General features: G+C 35.3%; 1 protein-coding gene across 1 annotated transcript in view; it reads right to left on the bottom strand.

Moving 5' to 3' along the window:
- The window catches only part of pcgf5a (polycomb group ring finger 5a), a 15,686-nt gene extending 2,097 nt beyond the window's left edge, over positions 1 to 13,589 (bottom strand). The window contains exons 1-9 of the mRNA XM_034307816.2: positions 13,439 to 13,589; positions 8,716 to 8,941; positions 8,075 to 8,171; positions 7,916 to 7,971; positions 7,681 to 7,740; positions 7,076 to 7,227; positions 6,451 to 6,549; positions 5,525 to 5,614; positions 1 to 598 (exon numbers count right to left, since the gene is read on the bottom strand). The exon at positions 1 to 598 is cut by the window's left edge and continues 2,097 nt beyond it. Coding sequence (XP_034163707.1) covers positions 551 to 598; positions 5,525 to 5,614; positions 6,451 to 6,549; positions 7,076 to 7,227; positions 7,681 to 7,740; positions 7,916 to 7,971; positions 8,075 to 8,171; positions 8,716 to 8,827 — 714 coding nt within the window. The 5' untranslated portion in view covers positions 8,828 to 8,941; positions 13,439 to 13,589 and the 3' untranslated portion in view covers positions 1 to 550. The remainder of the gene's footprint in view (positions 599 to 5,524; positions 5,615 to 6,450; positions 6,550 to 7,075; positions 7,228 to 7,680; positions 7,741 to 7,915; positions 7,972 to 8,074; positions 8,172 to 8,715; positions 8,942 to 13,438) is intronic.
- Positions 13,590 to 16,333: the final 2,744 nt, after the last annotated feature.

The following is a 16,333-nucleotide window of genomic DNA, read 5'->3' on the forward strand; positions in this document are numbered from 1 at the left end:
TCTTATGACTGCGTGTCCGTTATGCTAACTGGCTGCTGCTCCATTTTGTTCATTGTTACCACCAGAATTAGCAAATTTTCCAAAAAAAAAGTTTAAAAAAGTTTCAAAACAAATCGGCCGCCATCTTTCTTTCCACTAAGTGCATTTTTAAAGAGGTTCATTTTTTCCCCAGTGTGTGTGTGTGTGTGTGTGTGTGTGTGTGTGTGTGTGTACAAAAGAGGCACGTTTGTTCATTTACGTTTCCAAATCTTTCCGTCTTTCCTTCGTCTTCAGGAATATAAAAAATGGAAGACGCCATTCACGCACACGCTTTCTTTCCAAACTTGCCAGAAGTGCATTTCCGAAGTGCTTTATGTTTTTTTCCATCCGTGGAGAAATAGTTGTGTGTGACGGGGGCGGAGCCAGGACCTGTCACTCAGGAATAAGTGATGGATGAACGATGAGGAAGTTGAATGAGAGAAGCGAAGTGTCCATTGCTGTCTGTTTAGTCCTCTCTCTCTCTCTCTCTCTCTCTCTTTCATCTGTCCATCACTGCAGCTCGGTTCGGGTTTTAACCGAAGTCGATGCGAGGACGATACTCGAGAACCATGGGGTACTCCTGAGGAAACAAAACACACAGTTTACATCCCATCAGTGCCAAAATTCTCAATCTCTAATCAGATATCAAACATAAAAATGGGTTTATAACTTAAACATGTGTTCACTAGCACACCTCCGCTACGCTGTGTCCTGTGTTCTGATTGGCTGCTGAGACGAAACAATGTAACTACTCTCACAAGCTAGACCTTCACAAGCTAGACCATCATGGCTTGTTTCATCCAATCACATTCATTTATGTAAATGATTTAGCTAAAGGCAGCTCATCGGATCAGTGGCTGGCTACAGAGAGAGCTAAAGAGATTAGAAAGGGACGTTTTTGATGAAAACAGAATGTTTAAAGGCATGTGGACAGAGACGTGTGTTTATGCTGCATTCTAATTAACTCAGAAGTCGGAGTTCGTAAGTTATAAAGCTTAAAAACCACAGACGTCACCGTGTTCGGCTTTTGTTAGCAACATGCTAGCCAGCTAACTGTGATGACTGATGTACTGTATATTTACCTCAGAGAAGTGAACTGTAGAGTCAGAGTTCCTCAGAGTCAGAACTTATTTAAAGGTAAGAAGTGCTGCTGTGTTTACTGCTGACGCGGCGAGCGGCCATGTTGATGTTGATTCGACGTCGCTCGTTAAACTCAGCGTTCTCGAGTAGTTTTTTTTTCCTAGCTGTTATGACCTTTAGTTTTAACAGCATTATTCTCTGCTTGCAGTTAAAAGATAAAAAAGTCTCATCAGTTCAGAGTAGAGGAGTACGCTGGGACAAAAACATGGCAACAGCGTGTGGTTTTTACTTTAATACAACGAACTCATCGCATTGATTCGTCTTCAGTAACGTGTGTGTTTGTGAAATGAGGCTTTTTGCTCGTTTACTGTCATGAATTCTCTCTCTCAGCACCAACAGCGCTGCTTCTGGTTTGTTCATTAGCCGTGTGCGTTTTGTTTAGATTTCAGTCTTATCTCCAGCTCTGACTTCTGATTGGTTTACACTCCTGGACAAAAAAAATGAGTCAAGCCCAAAATGACAAAATATGAAGCTTTTAATGGTCTAAACAACAAATCATTGGTCAGGAAATGAGCAGGAAGTAAACAGAGAGATAAAGGAGCTCAGTATGCGAGAGCTTTTTCCTTTGATTTCTGTAAATGTTTAAGTCTTGTGGCTCTCGATGAGCTGCATCAGGTGGCAGAAAACCAAATAATGACTAATCTTTTACAAAAAAAAACCCAGAACATATTTTTGGAAAATTTTGTACACCCAGACGTGTTCGTTTGAATATTACGTCAAACATTTGAATCATTAGCATGATTTTGCGTACAAAAAGACTATAGAAGTGAATTTCCCTGTTTCTAGCTTTTCCCCAAACCAGCGAACGGAGGCACAGGAGCTCTCAGGAGAGCATCTGCTTCATTCCTGCTCATTTCCTCACCAATGATTTATTGCTAAGACCATTAAAAGCTTCAGATCTGCCATTTTGGGCTTTGTGTTTAATTGTCTGTTTATATCCTGTTGTGTTTTAGTCCCAGTGCGAAGTCTAGTTCATTAAGTTCAAGCCTTGTTTCCATGTTTTTCGCTGTTTCCTAGTTCTGGTGTTACTTCCTGGTTTAGACCCTGGCCTGTTTCTCATGATTTCTGAATATGGATCTTCTCTGCGTGTTGCTGCGTGTCAGTGTTACGAGCCCAGCTAAGGATGATGCTTTGTGGATTTTTACGCACTTGTGTCCTGACTCTCACCACACATTTCATTTATATTTTGGGAAATAGAACCCTAAGAACCGTTTTTTAGAACCGTTAAAAAAAGAAGATATCATGAGCAGGTGCAAACACGAATATTAACTGCTCGCTCTGGAGCTAGGCTTATTCTCTGAATTGCTCATCGTTAAACCAGAGGCATTCATACTGTGGGGAACTGCAGGTGAGATGGAAAACACCACAAAATATTTAAACAATCATTTCAGACCTTTTCACAATTTGTGTAGGAGCACCACAATTCATAGCTCATTCATGTGTCTGTCCAACTTTCACTCTATAACCAAAAGTATGTGCACCCCGGATCATCACACCCATATGTGTTTCTTCTCCAAACTGTTTCCACAAAGCAGGAAGTACACAGTTGTATAGAACGTCTCTGTGTGCTGTAGCTTTACAGTTTCCCTTCACTGGAACTAAGAGGCTGAAACCTGTTCCAGCATGACAATGCCCCTGTGCACAAAGCGAGCTCCATGAAGACATGGTGTGTGAAGGTTGGAGTGGAAGAACTCGAGTTTCCTGCACAGAGCCCTGACCTCAACCCCACTGAACACCTTTGGGATGAACTGGAACACCGACTGAACCCCAGACCTCCTCGACATCCCAACATCAGCGCCTGACCTCACTAATGCTCTTGTAGCTGAATGAACACAAATCCCCACAGCCACGCTCCAACATCTAGTGGAAAGCTTCCCAGAAGAGTGGAGCTCATTATAACAGCAAACACACGGGGAATAAATCTGGAGTGAGACGTTCAACAAGCACATATTCAGGGGTGCACATACTTTTAATAAGTATATATAAGTATATAACATCTGTTAACTATTATTAGGGAAGGCACTGAAAGAGTTCAGCTGAAAATAGTCCGAATATGAAACAGTCTTTCAGTTTACAACTGAAGGAGAAAAAAAAGGCTGAAAATGTTGACTAGGAAGAAAAAGAGTAAACAGACCTATAATGAAGCGTTAAATCTAACAGGCTACAAATCATTTTAATGTGAATAAAACGCTGTTTGTTTGCTTTGCTCTCCGGCGACAGGCAGAAATGATTCATACTTTCACGAGGGACATTAGACAGTAATGCGATTTATAAAAGGATTATCTCAAAAATGTGCCGTGTTTTAACGTAACGTTTCCTGTTTTCACACTATTTTATTTCCTACTTAATTACAGGCAGCGAAGTTACTTTAAAAACGTAATTAATTACTAATTACATCGTCAACGTTTTATTTAAATGACTGATTAATTACTCTGTCTGAAAAGTAATTGCGTTACTCATGACTATTTACTTCTTAAAATCCGTATGAACCTTGACCACATGGACAGTAGAAATGAAACTCTTTAAATCTGAGTCAAACTTTTAATCCAAAAGTGTAAACAAATGATATTAAACTGGCTTAAGAATAAGAGCTACTAAAAACAAAAGCAGCTCCTGATGAAAACTCAATAAGCCACAATAAAACTGTACACTGTAAAAAATGTACTGTAGATTTTACAGTAATTTACTTTATCGTAAAATTTACAGTAAACAACTGTAAAACATATGTACAGTAATATCATACAAAGTAGAAAATAACACAGAACCCAGTGTGTGGATGCAGGATGCAGCTGAGCTGAAGGGTCTTGCTGAAGGATCCAATCAAGGCAGGTGGGTGGTGCTGGGATTCGAACACATGACCTTCTTATCTGTAACGAGACGCCGTAACCACTGAGCTACCACAGCTAGCGTGCACGGATTCGTTGCAATGTTTTAGCAGCGTTAATTCAGAGTTAGAAGTAGTTGAAGAAATGCAAGCTAGCTGTGGTTGAGGCTTTGAGTCACAGCTCAGGAGGTTGTGTGTTCAAATCCCACTACTGCTCAGCTCTCATGTTTGGATAAGACCCATAACCTTCAACTCAGCTGTATCCTGCAACTGTGCTTTGATATTTATATTAACATTAAGATATTACAGCACTTTATTCTAAATGTAGTTTACAGTTGTTTACTGTAACATTTACTGCAATTTATTACAGTGCAGGACATAACGTATATTTTACCGAGATGTTTTTATCCACATGTTTCAAAACAAAGGAAGTAATGGGAATATTTCCATTTAGCAAAACATCCACTTGTTTTTCTGCTCACATCCTTTAACTCGAGCGACTTCACGGCCACCTGATGCGAACTCACGCACGCGAACTCGCCTACAGCTAGCCAATCTAATTTAAAGTCGGGTTAAACTATAAAACAAAATCTTTCAAAGATAAATTTAGATTTCAAATTCAATACTGTGTTATTGAGAATTGTTGAAAGTCTGTACAGTATGTAATGCAACTACATCATTAGTAACTGTAATGAAATTAATTAATTATGAAGTAATTTAATTACAGTAACGCGTTCCACACAACACTGATAACAGAATTCATGTTGTTGTTTTGTTTTTTAGAGCGCAAGTTCTCAAATAACTGGGAAATAGTGCTCATGGGAAATATTTTGAATCTGTAGCACGTGCGGAAACGTAGCAGAAACGTGTCAGGTGCGGACTGACGTGACGTGTGAGTGCGTAAAATAGCGAATAATCATTGGAACTTTGTGATGTTTTTTTTTTATTTGCTTGAACTGTATATCCATGTTTAGAAGAAATTAATTTGAACACAATCTAACACACTAATACACTACAATGCTAAAAAAATAGCCATAATGAAGCCCCGCCCCCTTTAGTGTCACTTCCTGTCTCTTCCACTTCATATCTCTCTCTCTCTCGCTGTTTTTTTTATTCTGTCTCTCACTCTCTCACAAGGTTAGTTAAGGACACGAAACCATTTATGCAAAGCCACTTTCGGATCGTGTGTGTGTGTGTGTGTGTGTGTGTGTGTGTGTGTGTGTGTGTTGTGCTTTCCTGTCTGTAACTGGAGAAAAGTGAGTCACAGAGCTGTCAGTGGCTGCGGGGAGCTTTTTCTACTGTCATTCCCACCCACACTGACAGCTGTGTGTGTGTGTGTGTGTGTGAGTGTGTGTGTGTGTGTGTGTGTGTGTGTGAGTGTGTGTGTTTAGGGGTTAAAATAATTATTACACACATCCTTTAAGCCTGTACTTAATTTTGCACTTCTGTTTTTACAGTGTGTGTGTCAACCAATCACATATCGACTTTCCCTTTTAGCCTTGGTAACTGTTCACACACACACACACACACACACACACTCACTGTGTCGCCCTGCAGTCTCCAGCGGGTTCGGTAGATGAATTCCAGGGTGTGGTCCTTCCCCATGATCTCCCCGTTACACAGAACATCCAGCTGGGAAAACACACACACACACACACACACACACAATTACACAAGTACACAGAAGGTAATACAAGGACAGCTGACTTCTTATTTTAGACAAATTATTTCATTTCTTTTGTTTTGTTTTATTTTGGAACCAAAACAAGACCAGTGATTCGTTCACATTTATAAATGACTCCTCGGTCAGAGAAAACAATCCTGCAAGAAAGAAACACGTCCAGTGACTGATACTGATTCATTCACTTTAGTTATTTATTCAAAAAGACTGACTTATTTGCAAATGACACATGTCCAGTGACTGATACTGATTCGTCCACTTTAGCAATTTATTCAAAAAGACTGAATCATTGAGTAAAAATATATTACTCAAAACACTGATTCATGACTTTTGAACCGTTTAGTGACTCGTTCAAAAAGACTGAATCATTTGCAAATGACACACGTCCAGAGATTGACACTGATTCGTTCACTTTAGTTGTTTATTCAAAAAGACTGAATCATTTGCAAATGACACACGTCCAGTGACTGATACTGATTCGTCCACCTTAGTGACTCGTTCAAAAAGACTGAATCATTTACGAAACATTAATACGTCTAGTGACCGATCCTGATTCGTTCATGTGCAGTGATTCATTCAGAAACACAGAATCGTTCACAAACCATAAACATCTAATTAGTGGTACTGATTCACTCCATTATATTTTAGATCTATCTTTAAAAAATATTTCACTGAAAACACTGATTCATGACTTTTGAACCGTTTAACATCAACAGTGTTGTACGCGGGTGTGATAAATAATAAAATAAGGCACTTAGTAATGTCCTAGTAATCTCCGATGTCCTACCTCATAAGAGCTCGGTAACTTCAGCTTCACACAAAGAAACTTCTTAATGGTACCGACGGTGACACGAGTGGAACAGCGGATAAACTTCTTCATCAGACCCTGCAACACACACACACACACACACACACACACACACAGAGCAAAGTAGTAAGACAAGACATAACTAACAGAGATGCAAAGAAAAATACACCATCCTACAGTTAAAACATGGACTGTATCAAGGTTATCAGGGATAAAAAGTATAATATATAATATAAGAGGAGCAGCTTCTCCATATATAACAGCTGCCAGTGATAGCCATGAAGGCTTCCTGCAGGCTGTAGTCATATACACAGCCTACCTCTAGGACAAATACCTGTAAAAAAGTACTTAAATTAAAAAAAAAAAACCACCCTGATTAATTAAAGCACCTCATATGAACTCTGCAATGTCGAACACACGGTACAAAGAAAATAAAAATATAAAACTATAAAAATACAAACTCCAATCAAACTCAAGTCCAATGTTTATTAATGTGTGAAATATAAAATAAAAATAACAAACTGTTCCAGTCCAGTTACAGACATTCTTCTGCTCTAATCTGAATTCGTTAGTTTTATTATTAAATGCAATAAGCCACGCCCACCTTCACTGTGCTCTCTCCTGATTGGCCGTTGTTCCTCAGGCAGTCGAGGCAGATGGCGATCTGTGGGTCGTTCCTGTGATAATCACCTCCTTCACCTTCCTCTCTGTCCTCCTCTTCCTCACTCACACGAGATCTTTTAGCCCTCGGACCTTCTAAAGCACACACGCGCACACACACACACACACACACACACACACACACACACACACACGTAAACGATGGATCATTTAAAGAGAGCTGTGTTTATGTTGCCTACTGAAAGACACTGAATAAATCACAGAGGGGTGCCAATAGTTTCAAGCACCCATGGTGAAAACATGTTTATGTTGAATTTTCAGGAACATCATTTCCATCGGGGATGTGTAAACAAATAAATAAACAAACAAACAAACAAATAATATATAAATACTACTAATAATAATATGGTTAATTTATTTAGTGTCTTTTGAAACCCAAGGCTGAAACCCAAGAATTATTATTATTATTATATCACTGACTGGGACAGTGTGTGTGTGTGTGTGTGTGTGTGTATGTGTATGTGTGTGTGTGTGTGTGTGTGTATGTGTGTGTGTATGTGTGCGTGTGTGTGTGTGTGTGTTTCTTACCTTCCCCATTAGCTCTGGATTTATTTTTCCTCCAGAAATCCATTTCCTGTTGTTCTTCCTCTGGTCAAAAATAAATAGTAATAATAGTAATAATGATAGTAATAAATGCTTAATAACGCACATCTCATTTACTGACCAATTTCACACACACACACACACACACACACACACACCTGTAGATCTTTTAAAAACAGTGAACTATTTTTTAAAATGTAAAATAACGTGTGTAACTCACTCTCTCTCAGACCAGGCACCAGCTTAAAGATGATTTCCTCCAACGTTTTATCCAACCTTAACAGACAAAGGTGACATGAGAACTAACGAGAGCGATATACAGGTGAGTGTGTGTGTGTGTGTGTGTGTTTATTTGTGTGTGTGTGTGTGTGCGTGTTACCTCAGCATCTCTAGAGGATTGGTTTCATGGACTTGAATGCCGCATTCAGGACACTCGTTACTTTCCTCAAAATGTTGGACGATGCAGCTCTTACAGACTGGAGACAAAACACACACACACACACACACACACACACATATATACACACACACATATATACACACACACACACACACACACATAGGATTATTTATAATTATTAACCACTCTTTCTGATCATCTCAGCAGTTCAGCATGAAGACTCAGGGCCTGATGTGATGCTTTCAGGTGCAATTATGTCGCATTGTGCGTTAAAAACTCTACGTACTGCGTGCGAAACTAAACACGTGGTTTATACGTCTCACACACACACACACACACACACACACTCACACAATGCAACACACACAAAACACATCACACAAAACGCATCTCTGTCCTTCATACATCAGCTTCTGACAGAGAATCGCACAAACGTGAGAAAATTCCACACTAAAATACAGCGAACGAACGTGAAATGCAGCTAATTACGCATTCTGTTATAGGATCTCTGCGAATCTTTGGGGTTTAGCAGATTCCTCGGAAAACCAGGTGTGTGTAAGTACATGGTCATGATGAACGCTGATGATGTCATAAGGTTCAAAGGTCATGAGTTGACTCACAGGTGTGGAGGCACTCGGTGACGGCGGTGGGTTTGATCAGGTAACCCCGGCACACGGAGCAGGTGATGTAGCGGTTAAAGTCCCTCACCAGGTGCCTCCTCTGGGTCGCCATCTTCAGCAGAAGGTCAGAGGTCAGGGGTCAAAGGGGTCGCCATGGTGACAGTGGCGCGTCGCCGGACTGAGGCAGTCGCCGCATATTCCTCCTGCTCGACGTGATCACGGTCTCCTAAAAGTGATGGAAGAGTTTTAACAGCTTTCAAATCATGACGAGAATAAAGAAAAGAAAAAAGCAAACTCGTCACTCTCTCTTTCTCACACACACACACACACACACATTTAAATCAGTTCCTGAGGAAGCGAAAACAGTTTTGTGGTGTTTGTGGAAAGTCCTGTCCCACTGCTGGAACGTTCATGTGTGGGTTTACTGAGAACACCTTCTGGATTATTCTAAACAAAACAGTTTGTTTACCCTACACACACACACACACACACACACAACTACAAAAAACTGCTAAAATCTTAATCACTCAGTCATTATGACTCCCACAGTTTCCATTTTGTTAAATGTCATCTACTATCTACAGTAATAATATATAACAGTAACAATAGACACATAGGATACGTATAGGACATGTATATATATATATATACACACACACACACACATGCACTATAGTAGAGGATATGTGTAGTGCATGTATAGTGCATGTATATGTATAGGACATGTATATATATACACACACATGGACTATAGTAGAGTATATGTATAGTGCATGTATAGTATGTATATAGGATCTGTATAGGATATGTATATGTATAAGATGTATATATATGCGCTATGTATAGGATATGTATAGTATATGATTATAGGCTGTGTATAGGATATGTACATGTATAAGATGTATATATATGCACTATGTATAGGATATGTATAGTGCATGTATAGGATGTATATATATATATATATATGCGCTATGTATAGGATATGTATATAGGCTGTGTATAGGATATGTACATGTATAAGATGTATATATGCGCTATGTATAGGATATGTATAGTGCATGTATAGGATGTATATATATATATATATATGCACTATGTATAGGATATGTATATAGGCTGTGTATAGGATATGTACATGTATAAGATGTATGTATATGCGCTATGTATAGGATATGTATAGTGCATGTATAGGATGTATATATATATATGTGCTATGTATAGGATATGTATATAGGCTGTGTATAGGATATGTACATGTATAAGATGTATATATGCGCTATGTACAGGATATGTATAGTGCATGTATAGTATATGTATAGGATATGTATATAGGCTGTGTATAGGATATGTACATGTATAAGATGTATATATATACTCTATGTATACTATATGTATAGTGCATGTATAGGATGTACATATATGCGCTATGTATAGGATATGTATATAGGCTGTGTATAGTATATGTACATGTATAGGATGTATATATATGCGCTATGTACAGGATATGTATAGTGCATGTATAGTATATGTATAGGATATGTATATAGGATGTGTATAGGATATGTACATGTATAGGATGTATATATATGCGCTATGTATAGGATATGTATAGTGCATGTATAGTATATGTATAGGATATGTATATAGGATGTGTATAGGATATGTACATGTATAGGATGTATATATGCGCTATGTATAGGATATGTATAGTGCATGTATTGGATGTATATATATGTGCTATGTATAGGATATGTACATGTATAAGATGTATATATGCGCTATGTATAGGATATGTATAGTGCATGTATAGGATGTATATATATGTGCTATGTATAGGATATGTACATGTATAAGATGTATATATATGCGCTATGTATAGGATATGTATAGTGCATGTATAGTATATGTATAGGATATGTATAGTGCATGTATATAGGATATGTATAGGATATGTACATGTATAAGATGTATATATATGCGCTATGTATAGGATATGTATAGTGCATGTATAGGATGTATATATATGCGCTATGTATAGTATATATATATGCGCTATGTATAGTATATATATATGCGCTATGTATAGGATATGTATATAGGCTGTGTATAGGATATGTACATGTATAAGATGTATATATGCACTATGTACAGGATATGTATAGTGCATGTATAGTATATGTACAGGATATGTATATAGGCTGTGTATAGGATATGTACATGCATAATATGTATATATATGCTCTATGTATAGGATATGTATATAGGCTGTGTATAGGATATGTACATGTATAGGATGTATATATATGCGCTATGTATAGGATATGTATAGTGCATGTATAGTATATGTATAGGATATGTATAGTGCATGTATAGTATATGTATATAGGATGTGTATAGGATATGTACATGTATAATATGTATATATGCGCTATGTATAGGATATGTATATAGGATGTGTATAGGATATGTACATGTATAAGATGTATATATGCGCTATGTACAGGATATGTATAGTGCATGTATAGTATATGTATAGGATATGTATAGTGCATGTATAGTATATGTATATAGGATGTGTATAGGATATGTACATGTATAATATGTATATATGCGCTATGTATAGTATATGTATATAGGATGTGTATAGGATATGTACATGTATAAGATGTATATATGCGCTATGTACAGGATATGTATAGTGCATGTATAGTATATGTATAGGATATGTATAGGATATGTATAGGATGTATATATATATGCGCTATGTATAGGATATGTATAGTGCAAGTATAGTATATGTATAGGATATGTATATAGGATGTGTATAGGATATGTACATGTATAGGATGTATATATGCACTATGTATAGGATATGTATATAGGATGTGTATAGGATATGTACATGTATAGGATGTATATATGCACTATGTATAGGATATGTATAGTGCATGTATAGTATATGTATAGGATATGTATAGGATATGTATAGGATGTATATATATATATGCGCTATGTATAGGATATGTATAGTGCATGTATAGTATATGTATAGGATATGTATAGTGCATGTATAGTATATGATTATAGGCTGTGTATAGGATATTTACATGTATAATATGTATATATATGCGCTATGTATAGGATATGTATACAGGCTGTGTATAGGATATGTACATGTATAGGATGTATATATGCACTATGTATAGGATATGTATAGTGCATGTATAGTATATGTATAGGATATGTACATGTATAGGATGTATATATATATGCGCTATGTATAGGATATGTATAGTGCATGTATAGTATATGTATATAGGCTGTGTATAGGATATTTACATGTATAATATGTATATATATGCGCTATGTATAGGATATGTATACAGGCTGTGTATAGGATATGTACATGTATAAGATGTATATATAAGCTATATGTATACTATATGTATTGTGCATGAGTATTCAACTAAAATTTAGACATTTGCTTACGAACATCTTGATAAGTGACTAAAGTGACTGAATGACCTTTTAATGCGTAAACATTAACGTGTGTGTGTGTTTGTGTGTGTGTGTGTGTGTATTAGAAACAGGACACAAGTGTGTAAAATCAGTCAGGAAGACGACATTAGACTGGAGCAATCCATGTTCGAGAAACGGGAAAACAGGCGAGGTCTCAACCTGGAACTAGAAAACAAGAAGCTTGGGAAAACAACCGGAAAACAATGAACAATAATCCCGGCTGGATGCTGAGCTCGGGTTACTGTGTGTGTGTGTGTGTGTGTGTGTGTGTGTGTGTGGAGCTTCACATGTTCTCCTCATGTCTGTGAGGGTTTCATCCAGGGTTCTCCGGTTTCCTCCCAACTCCCAAAACCATTCCCACCCTCACACACAGTGTTCCCGGGATAGACTCCGGATCCACGACCACCCTGACCGGGATAAAGCGCTTACCGATGACGAAGGAACACACACACACACACTTGTATTGTGTATATCGCTCACACACACACACACACACACACACACTTGTATTGTGTATATCGCTCACACACACACACACACACACACCATAAATTATATTTGTGCTCCAGTTATTATCAGAGTAAATCTAATTATACATTGATTCAATAGGGAGCTAAATATGCCGTTGCTCCGCCCCTGTGACGTCACAGCAAACCTATCTAAGCCGTGTTACGTAATAGCGCGCGTGTGTATAAGGCTAATATCAAGCTACGTCATCTCCGAGAACCTTCGTGTGACGTCATCCTGACAGCCGAGCAGCACGCGGGGGCAGGTGGCGTGAGCTCGCTCTCGCGCGCCACAGAGTTATCGGTTGCGGTGTGTGTGTGTGTGTGTGTGTGTGTGCAAGTGGACCGTTAACGCCTCGCTAACAGGTTACGTCACATTAGAACGCCAGCGCGCGAAGCGGACGCGCGCTAAACGCGGTTTCTCTCGTCACGCGCGCGCGCGCGCATTCCGCCGCTATACTACCAGTGACGTCACCGCTCACCGTAAGGGTCTGTTTTGGACGGTGTTCCGGTTATTCCTAACCTCGAGCAAAACTTTGCGCGTGCACACACACACACATACACACACACACACTTCCATGCCCTAAAAGAAAATAAATAAACAAAAAAAAAAAAAAAAACAAAAACAAAAACAAAAGCAAACAAACGCTATAACGGAACCGCGCGTTCACTCCCACGCGCTCGGATCTACTCACCTACTCACCGGTGCTCCCGCGTTACGTGCCGCCGTTAATGACGCACGCGAGTTTTGAAGGCGGTAAGAAAAAAAAAAAGAAAAAAAAAAAAAACGGGTGAAGCGGCGCAGCTCGCGCAGGAAGCGGAGGGGCGGGGTCACGCCTGCTCACGCTCTCATCCCCCAGCCCCGGGAGCGCGCGCAGCCTAGTGTTACTACTACTATTATTATTATTATTATTATTATTATTATTATTATTATTTAATGTGTAAAAAATAATATAATACTTAAATTTATTAAAAAAAATAAAATATTTAAAATAAAATATTTAAAATATGCAACAAAATATTTAATAATAATAATAATAATAATAATATAATGCTTAAAATTATTTTAAAAAATAAAATGTGTAAAAAAAAGTATTATATTTTTAATTAATTTAATTTAATTTTTAATACTTTTTTTAATATTTTATTTTTTAAATAATTTTAAGCATTATATTACTTTTTACATATTAAATAATAATAATAATTATTATTATTAGTATTATTAATGTCGTGGTTAATTAAAAGCATAATACTTTTCTACACATTTTATTTTTTAAAATAATTTTAAGCATTATATTATTTTGACACATAATAATAACAATAATAATAATAATAATAATAATTATTATTATTATTATTATTATTATTATTATTATTTAATGTGTAAAAAATAATATAATGCTTAAAATTGTTTTAAAAAATAAAATATTTAAAATATGTAACAAAATATTGAATAATAATAATAATTATTATTATTATTATTATTATTTAATGTGCAAAAATAATATAATGCTTAAAATTATTTTTAAAAATAAAATGTGTAAAAAAGTATTATATTTTTAATTAAGAACAACATTAATAATAATAATAATAATAACAACAACAATAATAATAATACTAATAATAATAATAATTATTATTATTATTATTATTATTTAAGGTGTAAAAATAATATAATGCTTAAAATTATTTTAAAAAATAAAATATTTAAAATACGTACCAAAATATTAAATAATAATAATAATAATAATAATAATAATAATAATAATAATGATTATTATTATTATTATTATTATTATTATTATTATTATTATTTAATGTGTAAAAAATAATATAATACTTAAATTTATTTTAAAAAATAAAATATTTAAAATAAAATATTTAAAATATGCAACAAAATATTTAATAATAATAATAATAATAATAATAATAATAATATAATGCTTAAAATTATTTTAAAAAATAAAATGTGTAAAAAAAAAGTATTATATTTTTATTTAAGAACGACATTAATAATAATAATAATAATAATAATAATTATTATTATTATTATTATTATTATTATTATTATTATTATTATTATTTAATGTGTAAAAAATAATATAATGCTTAAAATTGTTTTAAAAAATAAAATATTTAAAATATGTAACAAAATATTGAATAATAATAATAATAATAATTATTATTATTATTATTATTATTATTATTATTATTATTTAATGTGTAAAAAGTAATATAATGCTTAAAATTATTTAAAAAATAAAATATTAAAAAAAGTATTCTATTTTTAATTAAGAACAACATTAATAATAATAATAATAATAATAATAATAATAATAATAATAATAATAATAATAAAGGCTCAAATGTGTATTTTATTTTATTTACATTATTATATAAACACACTTATTGGGTCTTTAATCAGCTGTATCTGATATACAGGTCACTCTGTAGATGTACAGTTACTGACTATAGGCCATGTGTTGCTGTGCACAAAGTATTGGCACCCCTCTACCATGTTACAGGAGTTCCTCAGGGGGAAGTACTCGCTCCAGTCCTGTTCTGCTTTCACTTCAGTATAACACTGACACTGACCTGGCACAGTGTGTGTGTGTGTGTGTGTGTGTGTGTGTAGTGTTTAATATCCTGGTCCTGATGAGATGAAGGCAACTTTCTCCTGAAGATGCTGTCTGTTTTTTTGATAATCTTCATTATGTAATGAGCGTGTAATAAAATATGTGATATCAAACCTCTGTTTCGCTCTCAGGCATCTTCATTAATATTAGCGTGAAGATGCAGAAGCGAAACAAGACGTTAAATCAAAACTCCTGGAGTGTAGGAGGTCAAAGGTCATTTAGACGAAGACTCTTTATCAACTAGTATAAGCAATTTATTAACACATAAATAAATAAACACTCACTGATTATGTAAATGATCTAATTTACATATGTGAATAAACTTTACAGAGCAAATTCACAAGCTGACGTTCTGATAAAAACATGCAGGTGACATCAGAAATTTTATTTCCTGGAATTTAAATATTTTTTATTATTAAATGTAATGTTAAAATCCTTCTGAACCTTCGCTATTTATAAACAAAAATAATTTGTGTAGATTATTCATTTGTGTAATATGTTTTAAATACCCAAAAATGACAAAGAAAATGCTAAGAATCATCTCTAAACTTTTATCCTGATTAAAAATGACTGTCTAATATTATGCATGAATATGCAAATGAGGAAACGCCCTCATGTCTCAAAAAAACACTAAAAATAGCCAAGGATCACCTCTTTACTTTTTTTTTTTTTTTTAAATCCTCATTAAAAATGCCTGTAACTTTGAATATGCATGAATATGCAAATGAGGGAACACCCTCATCTGCAAAAAACGACCCAAAAAAAGCCCAAGGCTAATCTCTTTCATTAAAATACCTGTATCTATGAATATGTATTGATTATGCAAATTAGGAAAAGCCCTTTTTTTTTTTACCAAAAAAGACCAAAAAAATTGCCCAAGAACCATCTCTACAAATTTACCCTGATTAAAAATGTGTTTGTCTATGAATATGCATGAATATGCAAATTAGGTAA

This window comes from Pangasianodon hypophthalmus, chromosome 10 (assembly GCF_027358585.1).
Source record: "Pangasianodon hypophthalmus isolate fPanHyp1 chromosome 10, fPanHyp1.pri, whole genome shotgun sequence".
Taxonomy (NCBI): domain Eukaryota; kingdom Metazoa; phylum Chordata; class Actinopteri; order Siluriformes; family Pangasiidae; genus Pangasianodon; species Pangasianodon hypophthalmus.